This window comes from Elephantulus edwardii, unplaced genomic scaffold (genome assembly GCF_000299155.1).
Source record: "Elephantulus edwardii isolate Elephantulus edwardi_28Jun2011 unplaced genomic scaffold, EleEdw1.0 scaffold00046, whole genome shotgun sequence".
Classification (NCBI taxonomy): Eukaryota; Metazoa; Chordata; class Mammalia; order Macroscelidea; family Macroscelididae; genus Elephantulus; species Elephantulus edwardii.
In genome coordinates this window covers 19,477,321-19,500,966 of record NW_006399796.1, presented here as the reverse complement: position 1 = coordinate 19,500,966, position 23,646 = coordinate 19,477,321, and the positions used below count along the sequence as shown (strand labels likewise).

The 23,646-nt window shown below is 37.7% G+C and overlaps 1 protein-coding gene across 1 annotated transcript in view; it reads right to left on the bottom strand.

Annotated features, from left to right (window-relative positions):
- ADAMTS19 (ADAM metallopeptidase with thrombospondin type 1 motif, 19) overlaps window positions 1-23,646 on the bottom strand; it is a 426,420-nt gene that overhangs the window by 94,179 nt on the left and 308,595 nt on the right. The window contains 2 exon segments of the mRNA XM_006886015.1: window positions 12,129-12,209; window positions 20,773-20,893. Coding sequence (XP_006886077.1) covers window positions 12,129-12,209; window positions 20,773-20,893 — 202 coding nt within the window.

The window sequence follows — 23,646 nt, the reverse complement described above, 5'->3', positions numbered from 1 at the left end:
CAAATTTCCTGGCACAGACTTGTAAGTGCACCCAAGCCTGCATCTATTAATTGAAATAGGTCAATGGGTATCCCATTGATTCCTAGACCTCATTTTTTGCCAATGCCTTCATTGTAGCTTCCACTTCCTCCTTCATGACCACTGGATACTGTTCATATGGTACTTCCTGACATTTTTTCAATGTCAATTGGTACTTTTTTTTTTTGGTACAATGATTTGGTGTATTCCCTCCATCTTCTTCTGATTCTCTCTGTGTCATTCAATATAGTGCCCATGGCATGTTTCAATATTGCGACTGAATATTGTTTTAAATTTGTTTTCCAGTACTATCAGCTTGAGAAATGCAAAGTGAGTTCTTCCTTTCTTATTCTCCAATTCTACCTCTCTGCACATTCCTTTAGAATACTTTGCTTTGTCTTTTCTAGCTGCCCCTTGATACCTTCTGTTCAGCTCTTTACTTTGGCATGTTTTCCCTTTGTTTTGGCTTCTCAACACTCCAGTGCAATTTTGAGTCTTTTCTGACATCCTTTTCAGGTTTTGCTTTCTCCTCTGATTTTGTAGTGACCTTTTGCTTTCTTCATGGATGATATCCTTAGCATCATCCCACAAGTCATCTGGTCTTCGATCATTGGTGTTCAATGCCTCAAACCTATTCCAAAGGTGAGCTTGAAATTTAGATGGAATAGATTCAAAATCATATCTATTCAAAAGTGTAATGTAAACAAACAAACAAACAAAAAAACCCATAAAAATTCCTAGAGTAGAAGAACATACAAGCAATAAATTCAATGGATGGGCTTAAGCATAATTTAAACACTGAGACAGAAAATAACTAAATGTGAAGACAAGGTAGTACATAGGACAACAGGGCAAAAGGGAAAAAGAAGTTGTAAGAAAATGAAGGAAAAAAAACCTCTACAGAAAACAGAAAATTACTATTTTCTGACAAACATTTAAAGAGTATATAGAATCAGTCTTACATAATGTTTATTAGATAAAAAATGAAGATTGTTGCAGAGTTCTTCAAAAGTTCAAGAAACATATTTTTCTTAATAAATATAAATCTGCTTATTTTACTATTTCTTTTGTACCTAATTTATAAATTAATAATATTCATTTGTATCTATTCACTCTTCCCCCCTTTGCATTTTAGTCATGATTGTAAATGGTTTTTAGAGACAGTGTTCTTTGCAGTAGGTTGCATGCAACTTACCCAGAAAGATAAATGACCTACATGTCGTTTTGAAGATTTTTAAAAATCAGAAGTCATAATGATTTTGTGAAGATGTACCATACGGTATACCTATTTTATGCTTTTGAATAATTTAGTGACAAAGTAACAGAGCCACCACTATCATCAGAGAAGCAGATATTAATTGCACATGGGAATACAATTCAAAGAGAGTAGTGAAAAAGAAAAATTGTACTGAGAGGGGATTAGATGTCTCCTATGAGATAATATATGGTTTGATTAAGATAAGTTAATTTGTTAAAGAATGATGAGTTTTCCAAGTCTCTATTTTCTTTTTTGTTGAAGACATTTTCAGATGAAGTCCTCCAGTGACTTCCTTCCTGTGCCTGAAGGAGCTGTTAGTAGATGTGATTTATGGTCTCCACACATCCTCTGCCAGGTTTTTAGACTTGAAATCCTGTGCTTTAGTGCTGTGCTATTTCTTCCCCCACTCCAAGTGTCCCCCACCATGTGCTTTATTACTCACCCTATTGTTAAAAATCAGAAAGAGACTTAGAAGTTATCCTTGAATCTTTACGCTCTAAAAACCTCCATAGCCATTTTACAATCAGTTCCATAAGTTCTGGCATCTGCTGAGTTTTCCAATCTTATTGTTACTTCTCTTCCATAGGCCAGCAGTCATCTTTAATAGGATTATGTGAATGGACTCTTTGCATTATATTTAAGAACCTTTCAACTCAATCATCAAGGGAATAATTCTGTCCCATCCCCCCCTTTGATAAGTTAGAAAGCTATATAGGCTATTGAATCAGCACCTTAATGTAAGCTTCTCAACAAGATTTAATCTCAAGAGCAACATTCTAGGTTTTTAGGAGCAGGGATACTTCTTTTCATATAGCAAAAGACCTTGTCAATTTGGATCACAAAGTCAGCACAGGCTCATATGTGAGATTCAAGCTTTAAATTGCAAGGTCTTCTATTAAGAGAAAGCATTTGGGGATTCGTTTGAGATCTGCAAAGAGGAAGGAAGTTAAAATTTGTAAGACTTGAGGGTAGTTATTGGAAAAGAAAATGGTCATTTCATAACACCTAATAACTGTGTGGATACTATATAATAAAATAACTGCATTAGTTAGGAAGGAAAAAAACCCAAATATTGGGGTCCAAAAACTTAATATATGGCTTGTACTTAGCATTGAATAAAATGGCAGGGTACCTTGTCTTCAATAATTACTGGTGGAGAGAGACAATTAAAAAACAAACAAACAATAAAACCACCAAACAATCTAGGGATCACAGAAGAACTTTAAAGATTTAAGTGGTGCTGGAGAAGAGTATTGAATATACCACAGACTACCAGGAGCACAAACAGGTTCACGCTAGAGAGGATGAAGCCAGGCTGCTCCTTGGAGGTAAGGATTCTGAAGCTTTGTCTAACCTACTTTGGGCATGTTGCAAGGAGGGACCAGTCCTTGGGGAGGAATTCCATGCTTGGGAAGGTGGAGCGACAGCACAAGAGAGGAAGACCCTCGATGAGATGAATTGATTCAGTGACTGGGGTAATGGGCGTGGGTGTGTCGGAGACAGTGAGATTGGCACAGGCTAGAACAGGGTTTAGGGCTTTTGTACATACAGTCGCTATGAGTCATAGGCAATTCGATGGCACATAACAACTACAACAACAACATTAACAAATAAGAAAATTAAGACCCTATTAAGTGCTATCAGGGATAAAAAAAAATTTGTAGAAAAGGTCTTTCTTGGGATGACAGTAAGTATGAATAAAAAGTGATAGGTTTGATCCCTGATAGGACTTGGCCATCTATTGGATTTCGGGGTAAAGGACTCCTAATTTTAGCATCACTACTAAAAATTATCATTATGGAGCCAAGTAAAATGATATCTTTGACAACTCTAATATCATGTCTATTTATTATGATGTTATTTATTATGATGAATCCAGTGATGAGGATTTTTGTTTTCTTGAGTTGATGCAACTTATATTGAAGGCTATTGTCAATTATTTCATTTTGCTTGGATCCACAACCAACACTCATAGTAACAGTAGTCAAGAAATCTAAAGACGTGTTGTATTGGGGATACCTGCTATCAAATTCTAAAAAGTAAGGATGTTAGTTTAAAGACTTAATTGTACCTGATCCAAGTCTTGGTATTTTTAATTGCTTCCTGTGCATCTAAATATTGGATAATGAGGAAGATGACGGAAAGAAACATTGATGTCTGTGAATCGTTGTGTTAGTCATGAGTAGTAACTATATATGTATGTATGTATATGTATGTACACACACACACACACACAAACACGTGCGCGCACGCACCAAAGGGAGCTCTAGTGACCTAGTAGCAAGAAGCTGCCTTGTAATCCCAAAAGGACATGTTTTGAATTCCACCAACCGCTCCGAGGGAAAAGGACTTGCAGTTTCCTCCAGTGCAATTAACTGCCTTTGAAAACCCACCAGAGGGACAGCTATGGGTCGGCTCCAAATCTATGTGACACAACAACATATACACCAAGGACTGACAAGGAACAGACTCATCTGTCTTGAAGGAAGCACAGCCAGAGCTTTCTTTAGAGGTAACGATGGTGAAGCTTTCTCACGTTTATTTTGGGTGTACTTTCAGAAGGAACCAGTTCTCTGGGAAAGGTCGAGGGTCGGTGGAAGAGGGGAAGACCCTCAATGAGGTGGACTGACACAACGACTGCCACAATGGTTGTGAGCATGACAGAGATCATGAGGATGGCACAGGACAAGGCAAGGCTCAGCTCTGCTGTTCACAAGGTTGCTATGGATTCTATGTTAACTTGACGGCACCCAACAGTGAAAAGAATAACAACTAGATGGTATCTCCATCCAAATCCCCCGAGTCAGTGGGTGGCACTTGAAATGGTAAAAATCCTGGTACCTTCCATGTTGGGCTGCTAATTAAGAGGTCAGTCGTTCAAATCTACCAGCCACTCCCCTGCAGAAAGATAGAGTAGGATGCTTTTGTAAAGATTTTGAGCCTTGGAAACCTGACTGGAGGCTGTTGTACGTTGGAATGGACTGAAGGTCAGTAGGGGGTACCTTGCACATATCTTATTAAGTTGCTAAGATTAAATTAGGGTTTTGACATAGGGAGAATTCCAGAATTGTTCAGATGGACCCTAAATGCCATGACATGTTTTCTTTGAAAATACAGACAGATTTGAACACAAAAGAAGAGAAGGTAATGAGAGAAGGTCATCAAGGAGAGAATGGAATCAAAAAGAAAGAAATTTCAGGAATAACTACAAGTTAGATAAAGGTAAGAAACAGATATTCCCTTTGAGTCTTCAGAAAGAGCATGGCCCTACAGACACCTTGATTTTTTTACTTCTTGCCTCTAGACTGTAAGGGAATAGGTGTCTGTTGTTTTGTGTCTCCAAGTATGTGGTAACTTGTTACAATAGCCTTTGGGTTTGTTTGTTTTTTTTGTTGTCGTTGGTTTTTTTTTAAGTTTTAGTTACTTTTAGGGGAAAAAGGGGGAGGAATTAGCTTAATTTTTTTAGTAACTAATCTTAATATCGGGACAAATTAATATTTTGAAGTCAATACCTATAAAATTGATTACTTGCATTAAAGAAATAAGTAGACCTGGAAAGTCATTGTGCTAAACATGTAATTCCCTAGGGAAAGTACAGAAGAGCGTAGGTCCGAGGAGAAACACTACTCTAGAGGAACATTTGAAGATGATGTTGAGGATCGAACAAATAGATCAATTCAGTGATGTGAGAAGTAAATGGCCTTAAAATCCAAAAGACTACAATGTTTAATGAGTGGAAAAAAAAGGTCATTGGTTTACAGATTAATTAATATGTGACCATTAAATTTATTATTGTGGAGAGCATTTACTAGCTTTAAAAAGGCAGTCATTATAGAAATAAGGTTTTAGGGGAGCTCTGGTGGCCTAGTGGCAAGAAGCTGAACTGCAATCCCAGAGGCGCATGGTTTGAATCCACTGGATGCTTTTGTGGAGAAGGAGGGACAATCTCTGCCTATACCAGTCAGATCCTATTTGACAGTACACACACACAAAATAATAATAAAATTTAAAAAAAGAAAAAAAATAAGGCTTTGGTGCCCCAATGGGTAAAGAGTTGTGCTGTCAACCAAAGACAAGAGGTTCAAAAGAAAGCAGCTCCTTGGAAGAAAGATGAGCAATCTCTTGTGTGATTTAAAGCCTCTGAAAAGGTCATCTATGAACCGGTTCCAACTTGAAGGTACATAGCATGAAAATGGATAAAGAAAGCATGAAAGGCTAAATGAGAGAACTGAGAAGAATGTGAACATGGTATTGTATGACACTACCCATTAGTTAAACTGGCTAGTTTGGTCGTATTTTTTTGGTTACTGAAAAATAAGTACTGTAGTTCAATCTAAAATTTTGTTGAATTTAAAGAAATTTCATGTGAAACAACTATATCCAAACTGGAAGGGGGAACCCCCCCCAATGAACATTCAAGTCTAATAGTTAGCTGTGTGTATTGTTGTTGTTGTTGTTGTTATGTGCCATCAAGTTGTTTGCAACTCATAGCGACCCTATGTACAAGAGCCCTAAACACCGTTCTATCCTGTGCCAACCTCGCTGTCTCAAACACATTCATTCCCACCACTCCACTGACAGAAACAATCCATCTTGTTGAGGGTCTTCCTCTCCTGCACCGTCCCTCCACTCTCCCAAACATGATGTCCCTCTCCAAGGACCAGTTCCTCCTTGCAACATGCCTAAAGTATGTCAGCCGAAGCCTCGGAATCCTTGACTCCAGGGAACATTCTGGCTTCACCCTCTCCAGGACAGACCTGTTTGTTCTCCTAGCAGTCCATGGTATATTCAACACTCTTCTCGAGCACCACAGCTCAAAGGCATCAATTCTCTTTCTATCATCCCTATTCACTGTCCAACTCTCTGATGTATAGCATGTAATTGCAAAGACTATAGCCTGGATCAGGCGCACCTTAGTCTCCAGCCTGACATCGCTGCACTTCAGGACTCTTGAGAGGTCCCTCACAGCTGACTTTCCCAATGCAATTTGTTTCCTGATTTCCTGGCTGCTGTTTACATGAGTGTTGACTCTGGAGCCAAGTAAACTAAAACTGTTAACTATCTCAATCTCTTCACTATCCATACTGATGCCGCCAATTGGACCAGTGGTGAGAATCTTTGTTTTCTTGATGTTGAGCTTCAATCCATATTGAAGACTGCAGTCCTTGACCTTCTGCAGCAAGTGCTCCAGGTCCTTCAGGACCTCCTCAGTTTCAGTGAGCAGGATTGTGTCATCTGCATAATGCAGGTTGTTGACAATTCTTCCACCAATCCTGATGCCACATTCCTGCTCATACAGCCCAGCGTCTCAGATGATCTGTCCTGCATACAGACTGAAAAGGTATGGCGACAAAATATATATCTGACGGGCCCCCTTCTTGATTTTGAACCATCCAGTGTCTCCCTGCTCTGTTCTGACTGCCTCTTGATGCAAGTATAGGCTTCACATTAGCACGATTAAATGTTCTGGGATTCCCACTCTTCTCAGAGTCAGCCACAGCTTGTTGTTGATCCACACAGTGAAAAGCCTTTGCATAGTCAATGAAGCACAGATAGACATTCTTCTGGTATTCTCTGCTTTCTGCCAAGATCCAGCTAAGATTAGCTATAATATCCCTAGTACTACGACCTCTTCTAAACCTAGCCTGCACATCTGGCAGTTCTCTGTTGACATATTGTTCCAAACGTGTGTATTACTGTATTCAAATGTCTCTATTTTTCCCTAAATGGGGGGAGGGTGTAGGGGGGGGAATCCCAAAAAACAGCCTAACCTTACTGTCAATGAGTCAATTCTAACTCATGATAATCCTCTAGGGCAGAGAACTGTATATTAACAGGAATAGAAATCTTTATGGAAAGAGATTGCAACATTTTTCTCTCATGATTGGCTGAATGGTTCAGACCTTTTTGGTTACTAGCGGATTATTTTATCTAGCAAAATACCACCCATAAACTTGTTGTGAATGCCTTAATCTAAATTTTGAAATTTGTGCTTATCTACTCATACTAAAATGAATATAAACACAACAATAGGGCTTAGAGATCTCAGACACACACGCACGCGCGCGCGCACACACACACACACACACACACACACACACTTGTTGTTTATCACTGAGTCAAAACCAACCCATCATTGACTCTCTAGGTGGTTTTCAGAGGCAGTTAACTGCATGGGAGAAGATTGCCTATCCTCCTTCAGAGCAGCTAGTGGACAGTGTGCCTTCAAGATTGCAGGGCAGCTTCTTCCCATAATAATATAATACAATACACATAACATAAAATATAGGAAAATTTATATATAGATAATGATAGACTAAGGAGGCTGTCATATGGTAATGGGTTTCTTCTACTGTTTATATGAAAACGAATTTTTCCTTATAAGGAAAATTTTGTTCTATTCCAAAAAGGCAAATCCTGAAGAGAAATACAAGGCCTACAGCAGAACTTTGTCAATGTTGGAGAGTGGAATCAATCATCCAATAGTGGGTTATTTAACATACACACAGATGATTTTCTAGTGCTCATTTAAAAAAAGAATAAAGAGAACTGCCCACGGAGTGTTGCATTGCTAACTCAAAGCCTCTTTGATGGTTCAACATTCACCTGCAACTCCTCAGGAGAAAGATGGTCATCCCTAGCCAAGCAGTTTACTGACATCCCTAGCCAAGCAGTTTACTGAAAACCCTCTGTCTCTGCAGAGTCAGCCACGAGTGGGTTGTGACTTAACAGCAATGAGGCTGAGCTTGTTTGAGAAAAAAAGTATTTTTTTAAAAAAGGCAAATTGGCTTATTTAAAGAAAGTATAAACATGATCTGCCAATTCATATTATTTATTTAGATTAAAATTTCAACCCACAAGAAATATGTTTATCATAATTTTTTCTTTCATGTATTTAAAATTCATTAACTTACCTAATTAAAACATTAAAGACGTTATACAGTGCTTTCTATGAATAAATATAACCATTTAAAAATTCTCTCTTCTTAACTAAATTCACCTGAAGTAAGTCAAGAGCTTAAACCTGTATTCCTTATTTACAGTAACAAAAATATCAACAATAAGTTTTTGAACAAACAGATTTATCTTTTCACAATTTAGGATGCTAGGAATCTGAATTCGGGGCACTGACTGGGAAGATTTTCTTTCTTTGCACATTCTAAAGGAAGGTCCTTTTGGAGTTTATAATCCCGGGTAATCTTTACTTGGCTTCATATCCTATCTTCTTTTAAAATATTTAAAAAACCCAACCCACTCATTCATTACCATCATGTTGAAATCAATTAACAGCGGACTCTACGTTGGTCTGACCCGAAATGTACCCTACACAGATTCTGCCTCAGAGCTCTGGTGGCTTAATGGTTTGGAATAGCACTGTCAAAGCAAAGACATGTAGTTTGAATCCAGCTGTTCCAAGGGAGGAAGATGGACTATTTCCTACTGTGTAATTTATCACCTCTGAAAACCTCCTGCTGTGGGTCAGTTCTGACTTGACAGTACACAACAACAACAATCCTGCCTCAGTACTATAAGAAATCCTATTGCTAAATGAGATTACAGTTGTGTGTGTGCTAGGTTCCCTCAGTTCTACTGAAGCCCATAGTGACCCTATGAACAACATTTCTGAGCCTGTCTAGTCCTGTGACATCCCTGCAATTCCCACCTTGCTTAAACACACTGCTTGTATCAAAGCATGTATTCATCTTGCTTAGGGTCTTTCTCTCTTTCTCACTGATCCTCTCTCTACCTTTTAAAGCATGAGTCTATTGTATGTATACCATAACATAGTATGTTCAATACTCTTCTCCAGCACCACAACTCAAAGGCGTCAATTCCTCTTCCGTCAGTCATTCTTAGTCATTGGGCAGATCTCAGATACACAGTAAGCAATAAGAAGACCATGGCTTGGATAAGGCACACCATAGTCTATAAACTGACACTGCTGTTGTTTAACACTCTGGAGAGGTCCTTAACTAGATTTTCCCAACGTAACTTTCGATTTCCTGGCTCTGGTGCCAAGTGTGGTGACTGTGGGTCAGAGCAAGATGAAAATGTTAACAATTTCGATCTTTTCCCATCAGTCATGAAAGTGTTATTGGTCCAGTGGTGAGGATTTTTTTTTCCTTTCCTAATGTGAAGGAATCCAGTCCTTGATTTTCTGCAATAAACACCTTAAGTCTTCCTCAGTTTTGGGGAGCAAGTTTGTGTCATATGTATGACACAAATTATTGATCAATCTTCCTCCAATCCTAATGACATATCCTGCTTCTTACAAGTCTAGCCTCTCAAATTAACTATTCAGCATATAGGTTAAAATGGTATAGAGAAAAGATGCATCCCTGATGCACTCCTTTCTTGATGTTGCATCACAGTGGAGTCTTGCTCTGTCCGGACAATAAATTCTTGGACTAGATACAGGTTTCACCTAAGCACAATCAGGTAAGTGATAGGGATTCCCATTCATCTCCATGTTAGCCACTGTTTTGCTGGGATCCATATAAATGCCTTTGTATAGTCTGTAAAACACAAATACGGATCCTTCAGGTACTCTTTAGTATTTTTAGCTTTCAGCTAAGATACATCTGACATCAGCAATGATATCCCTAGTGTCAAATGTCTTTTAAATCCAACTTGTATTTCTGGCAGTGCTCTGTTGATTCAGTCCTCTTTGGATATCTTCAGTAATATCTTACTTTCATGTGATATTAATTATATTGTTTGATAATTTTCATATTCTTGTTGGATCACCATTCTTGGGAATGGGAACAAATATACATTTATTATGGTCAGTTGGCCAGGTAGCTGTCTTCCAGATTTCTTAGCACAGTGAGCACATTCGGGCCTTGATAGAAGCTTGTTTTATGAGAGAACAAACTTGATGATAGCTGTTGTTATTGTAAGGTGCCATGGAGTTGGAACAACAGATCTGAATCTTGTTGCTAGTGGAATATATATATCTACATCTAGAGAGATAGAACTCTGGTCATGTAATCTGTGGAGAGTAGTGCTGCTAGCCCAGAGGTGGCACCCCTTTGGTGGTTTAAATCTACCAGTGGCACTGCAGGGGAAAAATAGTGTTTTCTTGTGCAATTTACACCCACCAGAGAACCTGCGGTAGAGTCAACTTTAAGTTGGTTATGACTTCATAACAATGAGTTGAGTTTTAGCCCTCATTAAACAAATATCAGAGTCTTGATGATATAATGTGGGAATTATTATGCAATATCATTAATACCACATGCAAACAAGAATATGCAGAAAACTAACCAAAAATGATTGGGATAATAAGTACATCAGCAGAGAATTTCCAGATGTGCAGGCTAGGTTTAGAAGAGGTCGTGGTACTAGGGAAATTACAGCTACTCTTATATGGATCTTGGCTAAAAGCAGAGAGCACCAGAAGATTGTCTGTCTGTGTTTTATTGACTACACAAAGGCATTTTACTGTGTGAATCACAACAAACTATGGCTTAGTCTGAGAAGAATGGGAATCCCAGAACACCTAATTGTGCTTATGAGAAATCTATACTTGGACCAGGAGGCAGTCATCAGAACAGAACAAGGAAACACTGAATAGTTCAAAATCAGGAAGGGTGTATGCCAAGAATGTGTCCTATCTCCATACCTTTTTAATCTATATGTAGAACAGATCATCTGGGAGGCTGGACTCTATAAGGAGAAATGTGACATCAGGATTGGAGGAAGACTTATCAACAGTCTGTGTTATGCAGATGACACAACCCTACTTACTGAAACTGAGGAAGACCTGAAGTGTTTGCAGTAGAAGGTCAAGGACTGCAATCTTCAATGTGGACTAAAGTTCAAAGTAAAGAAAACAAAGATTTTTCTCCACCAGGGTGATTGGCAACGTAATGACAGATGACGAAAAGATTGAGATTGTTAACATCTTTAGTTTGCTTGTCTCCACAATCAATACCCTTGCTACTAGCAAACAGGAAATCAAAAGACAAATTGTATTGGGAAATTCTACTGTCAGGGACCTTTCCAGAGTACTGAAGAGCAATGACATCAGTCTGTAAACTAAGGTGTACCTGATCCAGGCCATCGTCTTTGAAATTGCTTGCTATGCATCAGAAAGCCGGACAATGACTGCAAATGATAGAAAGAGAATTTATGACTTTGAATTGTGGAACTAGAGAAGAATACTGAATACCATGGACTGCCAGGAGAATAAACCGTTTCATCCTATAGAGGGTGAAGGCAGGCTGCTCCTTGGAGGCAAGTATTCTGAAGTTTTGTCTGACAAACTTTGGACATGTTTCAAAGAGGGACCAGTCCTTGGAGAGGGACATCATGCTTGGAAGGGTGGAAGGACAGCACAGGAGAGGAAAGATCCTCAATGAGATGGATTGATTCAGTGATTGGGGTAATGAGGTTAGGTGTGTTAGAGAAAATAAGGTTGGCACAGGATAGAGTAGATTTCAGAGCTATAATACATAGGTCACTATGAATCTCAAGTGACTTGACAGCACACAACAACAACAACAACAACAACATACACATATTCACATCATTAATATATATTTGTACACACATGTGTGTATGAAATAAAATATAAGGAACTCCTTCCCGGATTCTTTTAAAAAAACATATACTAACACGTGGAAACAATTTGTACCCCTTAAAAATCATATAGACAAATAGATTGTTTTTGTTTCAGGGAAGTCCTTGGGAGAGAAGGAAAGAAATTCCTAGTTAATATGACATGAAGTCCTTCCTGTGAAATTCAAACATGTAACTAGAAACAGATTGACTCCCTCCTCTTCACAGGACACCGAGGGCAGGGAGTTGGACTACTGCTGGGAATATCTGTGTCTGTGGGACAGGTTACCTAGATAGCTGTGTGCCGGCTTTTCCTCCACAACTTTGATTCTTCTTGCTCCAGCAGGTATCACCAGTACTTCCACATAGCCTGCAAGAATAGATTTTTTTTTTAAAGGGTTAAATAAATCTGATTTTCAGTAAAACTTATTTCTTCATTGACTTCCCTTTTTATATGTTCCCATTAAGTGTCAGTTTTGTTCTGCTCTTTTGCTACGTGTGGGGAGAAAACATGTATAAAATTGTCACGCTTCCAAGGGGAGCAGCTTCTCGGAAAGAAACTGAGCCCAGAGTTCTGTGAAGAACAAGGAAGGAATTATTGTTCATGTTAAATAGTTCACTGATAATTTAAGAACTGAGAAAAAAGCATAATGGGAGAGACTGGCTAGAAATGGTAGATCTCAGAACAGAGCAAATAACCAAAGATTCTATTCTGGGAGGTCCTTTAAGTGGCAAAGAAGGCAATGTAGTGGAGAGAACACAGCTGCTCTGGCCCACGTCCCTGTAGTGTGATGTGCAGGAGGGGAGGGGCAAAGCTTGCCTGGAGGAGATTAATAGAGAGTTCTTAAGCTGGAGCTGAAGACAAAGGCAAGACCCATAAAGCAATCCAATGTCCCCTAAGAGTGTCAGACCGCCAGAAGCAAGACGCCCATTGGTGCTACTCAAAAAGGTTTCCCAACGGAAGTTGGGAGTGCAGCAAATGAAATGCACTAAAGGGATTTAAGAAAACACCTGCACAAAAATGTTAAAGATGGGAACTAATGCAGAACAGTGAGAGAGAGTGGATGATTACTTTTGTTCATTCAAATTCATTGACAATGAGTAGAGTCAACTCATGCCTGACTTATTTTGAGTTTCCTAGGCTGAGAATCATAAGGGAGGAGACTGACTTTTTCTCCAGAGGAGTAACCTGTAGATCTGAAGAACCAGAGATTCATAGCTGTGGTGTCTGAGGTTTACACTTCAAAATGGCTTTCGTAGTTATCAACTTTGATTTTCACCACGTAACTGGGTGGGAACGTGGACAGAGTATGTATAAACTGATCATTATGGAATTGGTCAGTTTTTCCTATTCTATCAAGTAAACTGAGAAGGTTTATCACCAAAGGTAGAAATCTCAACACCAGGAAAGAAAAAAGCAGAGAGTGCAGCACAAGTCCCTCGAGGACAGAGATTCCTGCACAAATCAGAGCAGGACTTATCTGAGACCAGCAGCAGCCTCAGCAAAGAAAAACAGACAACCATGAGGCAGAGCTCATTTGAGACTAGTGTCCCATGGAGACAGAGCCAGGTGCCTTTGCCCAAGCTTGCTTGAGGACTGAGGAAAAAAAAAATCAGCAATTGTCAGGACAAAGCTCTGGTGGGGTAAAGTTGTGTTGCAGTCCCAAAGGCATACAGCTGCTCCACAGGAGAAGCATGGACAATCTCTTCCCATGTGATGTACTGCATCTGAAAACTCACCGGAGGGTCAGCTATGGGCCAGTTCCAAATCTATGGCACACAGCAACAGCAAGCAGATCTTTTAACACTGACCGAAATTCTGAGGCTAAGGTCAAAAGGCCTGCATGCACACTTGAGAAGCTATCGAGACTGAAGATGTAGCCTGTTGCCAAGGTGAATTATAATTTGCTAACTTCTCTGATAAACCCCATTTACCATGAATATGGTTCTGTGGATTTTAAACTCTGTACACTACAAGCACAGTACAATTGGTGTTGGAATTAGTAGAAATATGTATGGGAACATGTAGATGAGTCATGTCTGACCTTCTGGGAGTTGGTTTTGAAGTGTGGATTTTGCTGATGGGGAATTGTGAAGTTAACAGAGACCAGACATTACATCCTTATACAACCTATATTCTTTTGCAATGGTCTTTGGCTTAGCAAGAAAACTTCCAATGGAGGACACAACCAGAGGTATTCTGGCTCAACATTTACGTTAAGAAATGATAGAAAGTTTTTGTTTTTTTTTTCCTTGCTAGCATTTCTTAGGAGAGCCTCTATCTAATTAAAGCTTTCATTCAAAGGTTTTTGGGATTTTTTTTTTGTTTTTAAAGTAACACAGCTAATTCCAGGTTTGCCTCCTATTCCTCAATTTTTTAAATCCCTGAAAATGTTATTTGGTATACTCCTAGAGGTAGCATATACTCCACCTGGTGGCAGTGATTGGAATTAGAGGCATCTGCCTTTGGAATCAGAATTTCCTCTCTTATTCAAAATAGTATTTCTAATTCATTATAACCATTTTGAGTAAGCCAATCATGATAAAACCACTGTCATTCTGTCATTATGGTACGTGAACAATATACGTAGCAATAAAAATAGAGATAAATATGTGGTTCCTATTTATATATGGAAGTTAAGGTAAAATAGTCCTTGTCCACAATAAGCTTATAATATAAATGAGAAGATAAAGAATAAATAACTTTCATATATATGAGTTACATAAAACTGAAAAAGTATATTAAAGAAATAGCATGCAAAACAATATGATTAATTTCCAGCCAAAGAATTCCGTTGTTGCTGTGTACCAATGAATCAGAACCAAGCCATAGCTGACCCTAGGGTGGGTTTCCAGAGGCAGTTAATCACACAGGAGGAGACTGCCCCATCCTCCTGTGGAGCAGCTGGTGACCTTGAACCTCGGTTCTTTTTCTTTTGGGACTGCAGCACAGCGTCTTGCCACTAGGCCACCAGTGTTTCCTAGCTAAAGAATAGAAACCATAATTTAATATGTTGCTCTTTTCTGATATCATCACCCCCATAAGGTTCAATGCTATTTTTGCCACAGGGAAAAAAATATGTATTTATATAGTAACATAGTGGGAGAGGGATGGGCAATCTCCTCACATGCAATCAACTGCCCCGGAAAGTCCTCTTATTGAACTGTTTATATAGTAGAATACCTTGTAATCAAGGGCTTCATTCATTCTTAGTTCAACTCAGCTCACTCATAGTGACTCTCCAATGGGTTTCTGAGGCTGTAAATTTTAATGAGAGGAGACAAGCTTTCTTTCCCTCAAAGAGAAGCTTGTGGTTTAAAACTGATTTAGATGAGCAGATTGTTGGAGTGCTATGGAACATGTCACTAGAGTTCCTGCATTCTTAATTGTTGTTGCTTTTATGTGTTATCAAGTTGGGACCAACTCAAAGCGGAGCCTCCAGACAGTTTTCAAAAGCAGAAATCGCACAGGAGGAGACTGACCGTCTGGATTCAAATTGAGTGCCTTTGGGATTGCAATGGAGCTTCATACCATTAAACCACCAAAGCTCCCTGTATTCTTAATTGGAGTAACCATTATCTTTATGGCAGTAATAATGATAAGTGACAGATTTCAAATAATTATCATGGGCTAATTGGTGCTAATCAGCATCCCAGATACCTTACATAAATTATTGCATTGAAACATATGGCAATGTTGTATTACTAATAGGTGAAAAACAAAAGTAGGGGGGAAACTTTTCAAGACTATATTTTCAATAATTAGCTGTCACAAGGTTTACATTCAGATCGGACTGATTTTATCATGTGGTTCTTGCTATAATTCACTGCTACTTTTTCAGCACCCTCTTCCACTACTGTGGTAAACCAAAAAATCCCCTCTAAAAGCAAGTCTTTCTAAGGCTGCATGAATGTCATCTTCTTCTTACATTAAGAACTTTATTCTGTTTTTCACTCTAAATGTATACTGATAAATAGCTGTACAGTTCTTCAAGTTCCTAAATACACAATATACCTTTCATTGCCTTAAAAAAAATCTCCTAGTTTGGCAGGTTACAATGAAAAGACATGACAAATGTACTAAGGAAAGGAAAATCACGCACACAACTTGCAAAGCTTATTTTTCAGCTCCAACAAAAATGTTTTAGCAAATTCTAAATAGAGCAGAGGGACTGGAAACACCCACTACATCTGCACGTGTGTTGCTCATGCAATATATACAGTGTGCACGGCCAACTGGACCAAGTAGCTTGCAATTCCTTCAAGACATTCTAAAAGCCCATAAAGTAAAGGGATGAAATTGTCTCAAGAGGAATGAACACAACATTCCTAAAGTTAAAAGTAGATGAAGCCTGTGATAGAATTATAGACTCATACAGGACATTGTCAAAAAATGAAGTTCTGAAAAATATAATGTTTTCTTATTAATTAAATGAACGAAAATAAACATTGTGCTTCAACAAAAATAGCTATGATACTTTTTATCTCTCTGAGCTAGTGAGGAAGGAACCTTGTACATGCTTGTATTTGGATACTGTGCAAATGCATTTAGAGTTTTTTTTGTGGAAACACATAAAGTGAGCATTACCAAACTAGTGGTGCGGACAAATGGTAGAAGTTGCTTTGGAAGCACTTCTATAAAAGAATGGTATTTGAGATGAGCTCTAAGTGATGTGTCTGAATTAACCAGGAAGCCCTGAGAAGACACTGAGAGACTGTACTTGCAAATAGGACATGCTTAAAGGGAGCAATATCAATGTGAAGACCTATAAAATATCTGGAGTAAGAATAACAAATGGCAATGTGTTGATCAAACAACCCTTCTTGCTGAAAGAAAAGAGGACTCGAAGCTGTTACTTATGAAGATTAAAAACTATAGCCTTGAGAAAAGTGCAAAAATAAATGAGTGGAAAACCAAAATCTCTGTAAATGTTCATGAAAATGAATATAATAAAATTTAAAAAACCCCAAAACCACACATACAAATAAAACTATAGCCTTAGGGAGCTCTGGTGGCCTAGTGGCAAGAAGCTACACTGCAATCCCAGAGGTATGCGGTTCAAATCCATCAAATGCTCTGCTGGAGAAGGAGGGGGTAATCTCCTCCTGTACCAGTCAGATCCGATTTGATGTACACACACACAAAAAAAGTAAATTTTTTTAAAAAATTAAAACACTAAAGAATCGTATCCTTAAAAAATATAAAAAACAAAACAAAAAACCTTATAGCCTTCTTCAACATAAAGAAAAAAAAAATCCTCACAACCGGACCAAAAAGAAACATCATGACACATGAAGAAAAGATTGAAGCTGCCAAGGATTTAATTTTACTTGGCTCCACAAGCAATACCTATGTAAGCAATAGCCAAGAAATCAAAGAGCCTATTTCACAGGGTAAAACTACTGCAAAAAACCTCCTTTAAAATGTTAAAATGCAATGATGTCACTCTGAGGACTACGGTGAGCCTGTCTCAAGTCATGGTATTTTTAACTGTTTATTGTGCTAGATCGATGTTTCACAACAACAACAACAATGTGCTCAAGACAGACAATAAATAAGGAAAATAAAAAAATTACAAGGTTGTCAATGAAAATTGATTATGCCATGAATTGTCAGAAAAACAAAGAAATATGACTGGGATGAAGTAAGTTCAGATGCCACTCAGAAACAATGAAGGTGAGATTTTGTTTCATTTCAAACATGTTATCAAGAAGAACCAATCCCTGGAGAAAAACCATGTTTGGTAAAGTAGAGGATCAGAAAAACAGAGGTTGATGCTCTAGGATAAGGGCTGATACAGTGACTAGAAGAAGGCACTCAAAATCCAGGAATGATCATGAGGATGGCACAAGACCAAGGGACATTTGTTCTGCTGTGCATGAGGTCACTTTGCATAGGAACGGAGTTAATGGCACCTAAAAATAAGATGAAATCCAATGGGTACAACTTAGAGAAGGAGGGAACTTCAGTGTGAGATGATTCTGGAAAGACAGTGACAAGACTATACAGAAACTTGGAGGCCAAGTTAAGAATTCTGATCTTTCCCTCTGAGCAATGTGAAAGTGTTGTTGTTAGTCCCTGCTATGTCTAATATCTTAGACAGTGTCAGAACCTTCTTGCTTATGTTACTGTTATATTTCATTGAGTCAGAAATGACTCATAGCTGACGGTCCAGTAGGTTTTCAGAGGTTGTAAACTCCTAGGGAGGAGTTCAATCATCTTTCTCCTGTGGAGCAGCTGGTGGATTTGAACGCTATGTCTCTGAGTTGGCAGCATCTCTCTGTAACACTCAGCCACCAGATATAATCACGTAATCAAAAGAGTGAAAGTAGAAACTTACATGCAACTAGTATTGAGAAGATTTGAGGGAGAAATCATGAGATAAATATACTTACCTGTTTATAGTCAAAACAGAAAACATTACTGATTTCTTTAATAGTATTTATGTTTTCTATGATTAGTAGTAAAACAAAGGGCTGTTATATTTTAATAAAGACATCTGTCCTGACTGTTCCTTGATATTCTTCACTGAGCTGTTTATATACATATTAAAGTACCACACAAGAATAGACTATAAAAAAATTCTAATATTTTTACTTTTATACTTTTCAGAATTTACTAGAAATATTTAAGTATAAAAAATATCACCCTTAACAATCAGTTGACAAGGTTTGTAATAATTACATTCTTCATTTGAAAAATATGTGAGCTTGCTGTGGTTAAGTATGCCTTTTCTAAATGTGTGCTGGCAGATTTTGACTTTCAAGACCTGTCATCTTTATCACAATACTGGAGATAGATTTGGATCTGTAGTTTACCCTAAGCGTTAGTTATTTTTAGGTTTTCAGAACTTCAAGCCTACTTATCTCTTATTCTACTGGGGCCAAGCAAAAGGTTACATTCAAACTTTAGAAGACTGTGTCTAATATTCTTTTCTGCAGGATGCTTTTTATCTTGAATGACCTCAAGTTTTCCTGGTTACCCAAACATAAAGAACTTCTTACTTCTACTAAAACTAATGTCTATCCTGATATCAAGCTTTATAGTACAGTTTTTGAACAATAAAGAAATTAAGAATACAAAAATATTGTATGTGTAATAAGGTATACTAATGATGATGATAAATGTAGTCCCTAAAGTATTAATGCTGGCAACCAAAGGTGATGCATCATTAGGGTCTGACCCCACCTGAGCCTCTGTGGGGCAGTGTCCTCCTCTTACAACTGACACTCTAGAAAACCAACAGAGAATCTCTCAACTCATTCAATGGCAGTGGGTGAGCAGGTGAAGAGTGAGTGAATGAGTGAGTGAATAATGATGAAAATAGAATAAAGAGGACTGAAATGGTTCATCAAGTACATGCCCAGATAAAAGCAGAGAAAATGCCTTTTCTTTCTTTCTTTCTTTCTTTCTTTCTTTCTTTCTTTCTTTCTTTCTTTCTTTCTTTCTTTCTTTCTTTCTTTCTTTCTTTCTTTCTTTCCTCCCTTCCCTTCCCTTCCCTCCCTCCCTTCCTTCATTTTATTATTTTTTTGCGTGTGTGCAGTCAAATCAGATCTGACTGGTACGGGGGGAGTTTGTCTCTCCTTCTCCTGCAGAGCATCTGGTGGAGAACCACGTGCTTCTGGGATTGTAGTGCAGCTTTTTGCCACTAGGCCACCAGAGCTCCCTGAAAAATGTCTCTTTTTCACAGTAAGCTTGAGGTCCTGATTATAAAGTATTTTCTGTAAGGAATATTTCTGAGTCATTATATTTCAGGGTCAGCAATACCATTTTTCTTGTGGTTAATTTTAATATAACACTCTTGGCACTAGCAGTCAGGAAATCAAAAGATGAATTGCATTGGAGAAGACTGCTGTCAGGGAACCTCTCCAAAGTGCTAAAAAGTAATGATGGCAGTCTAGAGACTAAGGTGAACCTGATTCAGGCCATGGTCTTTACAATTACTTGTTATGCATCAGAGAGCTGGACAAAAACCAAGGATGACAGAGGAAGAATCAATGCCTTTGAGTTGGGTGCTGGAGAAGAGTATTGAACTTATTATGGAGTGCCAAGAGAAGAAACAGGTCTTTCCTGGAGAGGGTGAAACCAAGTTGGTCTTTGGAAGCAAGGATTTTGAAGTTCTGTCTTACATACTTTGGGTACAAGACCAGGGCGGACCAGTCCTTGGAGAAGGACATCATGCTTGGAAGGATAGAGGGACAGCACAGGGGAGGAAGACTCCAGATGAGATGGATTGATACAGTAACTGTGGTCATGAAGGGCAGGTGTTGGAGTCAGTGACACTGGCTCAGGATAGGGCAGGGTTCAGAGTTGTACAATAGCGGTCACTCAATGGCACGTAACAAGAAAAACAATACATATGCCATTTCATCTTGATATCTCTTGGGTGTTATTATATTAATTTATATGAAAAAATAGAATAACCGAGGATTACATTCTATTTTTCAAATATTATGGACATTGCCTGGCATGTACCCGCTACTCCTCTCTGCTATCTTTTCCATTAGGCAATACTTCCATAAATAGCTGCAGGGTTCCTAAAAATGTATTTCCTGAAAAATAAAAGTAGTAAAAAAGTGGAAAGCTGAAAAAACAATATTCTCAATAGTTGCTACAGGCTGCTTCAAGTCATTATTTTCTGTTAAATATCATGCTTTTCACAGGGAAGTGAGTTCTACAGAAACAAGATAACGTTAGCCAATGCAAATGAGATTATTCCCTTCCTGCTCTAAATGAAAAGCAGACAAGTTCATTATTGGGAAATCAGCTTGTTAGAATTTCTGGCTCATAACAGATACATATCATCATGAAATATTGTTAAATACCCATTGTGAAAGTCTTCAATAGAATCAGGACTCTGCTTTTCTAAATTAAGGTTAGTATAATTTCTTTTCCCAAATATGTTGTAGATAAAAATGAAAGAAAAAATTACCTGCTCCTCTGGTGTGATTGAAATCTCCTTTAATGATTTTGCAGGACTTCCCATTGCCATTGCAGATACCACAATGATCTTCCCTTGCAAGAGACCCCAATAAACCATCACAGCCAACTTTCTGTAACAAAATAATAATAATAATACACTGCAAAATGAGGGTTTTTTAGCACTATTAATTAAGGATAAACCTGGTCTTTAGAAATAAGACAAACTGATAAAGTCACAATTTGTATTTTTTGGTGTGGACTAATATATAAATATATAATTGTTGTTGTTAAGTGCCGCTGAGTTGTAGGCGACTCATAGCGACCCTATGAATGAGATGGAGACCTGGACACTTGTATAACTTTCATCCTTTCTCCAGGTTTATAGGGTTTCTGGAGGCAAGCTATTTGGAAGTGAATGCCACTCCATTGTTAAATGAAAAAGAAGGAGGGGAAGACTCTTGACCAGGTGGATTGACATGGTGACTGGAATAGGCTCTCGTGTGTCAGAAAGTGTAAAGATTGCACAGGATAGGAAAAGGCTCAGATCTATTGTTCTTAGGGTTCCTATGGGTCGTATTGACTCAATGGCACCTAACAACAGTAACAACTGTTGTTATGTCACATCCAGTTGGAAATGACTAATAGTTGACCCTCCAGTGGGTTCTCAGAGGCTGCAGATTGCAAGGGAGGAGAATACGTATCTTTCTCTCATGGAGCAGATGATGGATGTGAATTGTATGTCTTTGGGTTGTCAGTTCCCTTATCAGTAGGCCACTAGCAGCTGCTTCATAGGAAAAAGATGAGAAATCTCCCTCCCCTGTGATTTATTGCCTCTTAAAACCCACTGGAGGGTCAGCTATGACTCTGTTCTGACTTGATGGTACATAATAACAAAAACAACAACAATCAGTCTCTCTCCTTTTGTTTATATGGGTCCGTTCTGACTCAATGGTACAAAACAATGACAACAACCAGAGTCTATATATCTATATCTATATCTGTACCTGGATCCATATCTATATCATCTATATCTATATTTCTCCCTCTCTATATATAGATATATATTTATTTCTCTATTCATCTCTCTGTATATTCCTCTCTCTCTATTCATCTCTATATATTCACCCCTCTCATATTCATCTCTATATTTTCATATTTCTCTCTATATTTCATATCTCTCTCTATATATTCATATGTATATATTCATATTTCTCTCTCCATATATCTTGATATCTCTCTATATATTTTCCTATTTGCCTCTATCTATCTATCTATCTATCTATCTATATCTATCTATCTATCATCTATATCTATTTGAGGATATATATCTAGCTCATGTCTAATAATCTATAAAATGATCACACTGAAGGCAGTAAATTTTTTAACAAGTTTTAAATCACATCAAAAGTAATTTTAGAAAAATAATGAGAAAATTAAATTTATATAAACGCTAAAAGAAAGATAAATTTTAAGTATATATAACATGAGCCATATAATTTATAATATTCAACATAGACGTATTTCTATGCTAAGGATGACTGCAAAGCAAAATACTGAACTTTAAACATTAATGCTGAAAAACCTAACATAAACACTCATTTTCACTGTAGGTCAAATGTCTTGTTTCAAGGTAGAAAGAAGAATCATAGAGACTTGTAAGAACTGCTCCTAGCCTGCTGCTGGTACAATAAATTTGAACATATGCGAATGTAATCATATTGATTCCAAGAAGAATTCTGTTAATTTTATGAATATTTTGACTCTAAAGTCATTGACTAATTTCTAATGAATACAGTTTGTCCTCCACTTATTTTCAAAACACACAATATTTTGCAAAGTCTAAAGGTAAAATTTCCTATGTCAATTCAATCAGAAATAGCAGTACTCTACATTTCTTTTAAAACGGGACATTTGAAAGGGATATTGATGAATTCTCAGAAGAAAATTTAATTATTATAGCAGAATATTTAAAACATTAAATGAAAACAAAACAGGGTTTGTTCCTGTGGTTAGTGTTGGTGGTGGTGGAGTGGGAGAAACCCAGAGTTTATAACTATAGCTGTAGGAGGCTTACCCTGAGGGCAAAAATCACAGGGAAACTGCATAACATACATAGCCTGGCTTCCTTTTTATTAAAGGAACATATCAGTGTTAAGTCTACAAAGCAAATGCAATAGCAGAGAGTTCTGATCAGCAAGTCAAAGCTTATTCAGGGAGAAATAAAGAAACTGTCTGGATGAAAGAAATAGCCACCTCAGGAAATCTTCAAAATACAACAAAGGTATGTGAAGAGGACACTTAGCAAAAGCCCTGAAAAGAACTGGGAGTCCTGTGGTGAGAAAAAAAACCCCACCAACCCAACAAATCCTCCCCCGCCCCCACTCCTCTTCTCAAATAAAGAGGAAAAACGGAAAGAGCTGAGAAGGATTTAAAAATAATTACAGGACTTTCATTGCTTTATCCCCAGGATTCAGCTTGTTTCCTGGCACAGTAATAAAATAAATGGCAGTTAAATGAGTCCTTTCTTAGTTTTTACAAACCTTTGGAACTGGGGCATCCATTATAAGGTCTAAACACATTAAGTGAAACTATATAATAAATATCACTTAATTTATTTTTTCTTAGATTAGATTAATTAGAACTATTAAATAGTCAAAGTAATAGGCATACATAACTCCATAATAATATGTTTTTCTTTTTATTAAACTAAAATTTGCATAAAATTAGTCTTCATAATGTTATTCATCTATTGTCTTCAGTTACAAAACATTTTCATTACTTCAGAAGGAAACATGGGCTTGGTGACAGGAATGAGGCTGGAGATAGAATGATTGAATTTTGTAAAATCAATGACTTATTCATTGCAAATACATTTTATAAGAGA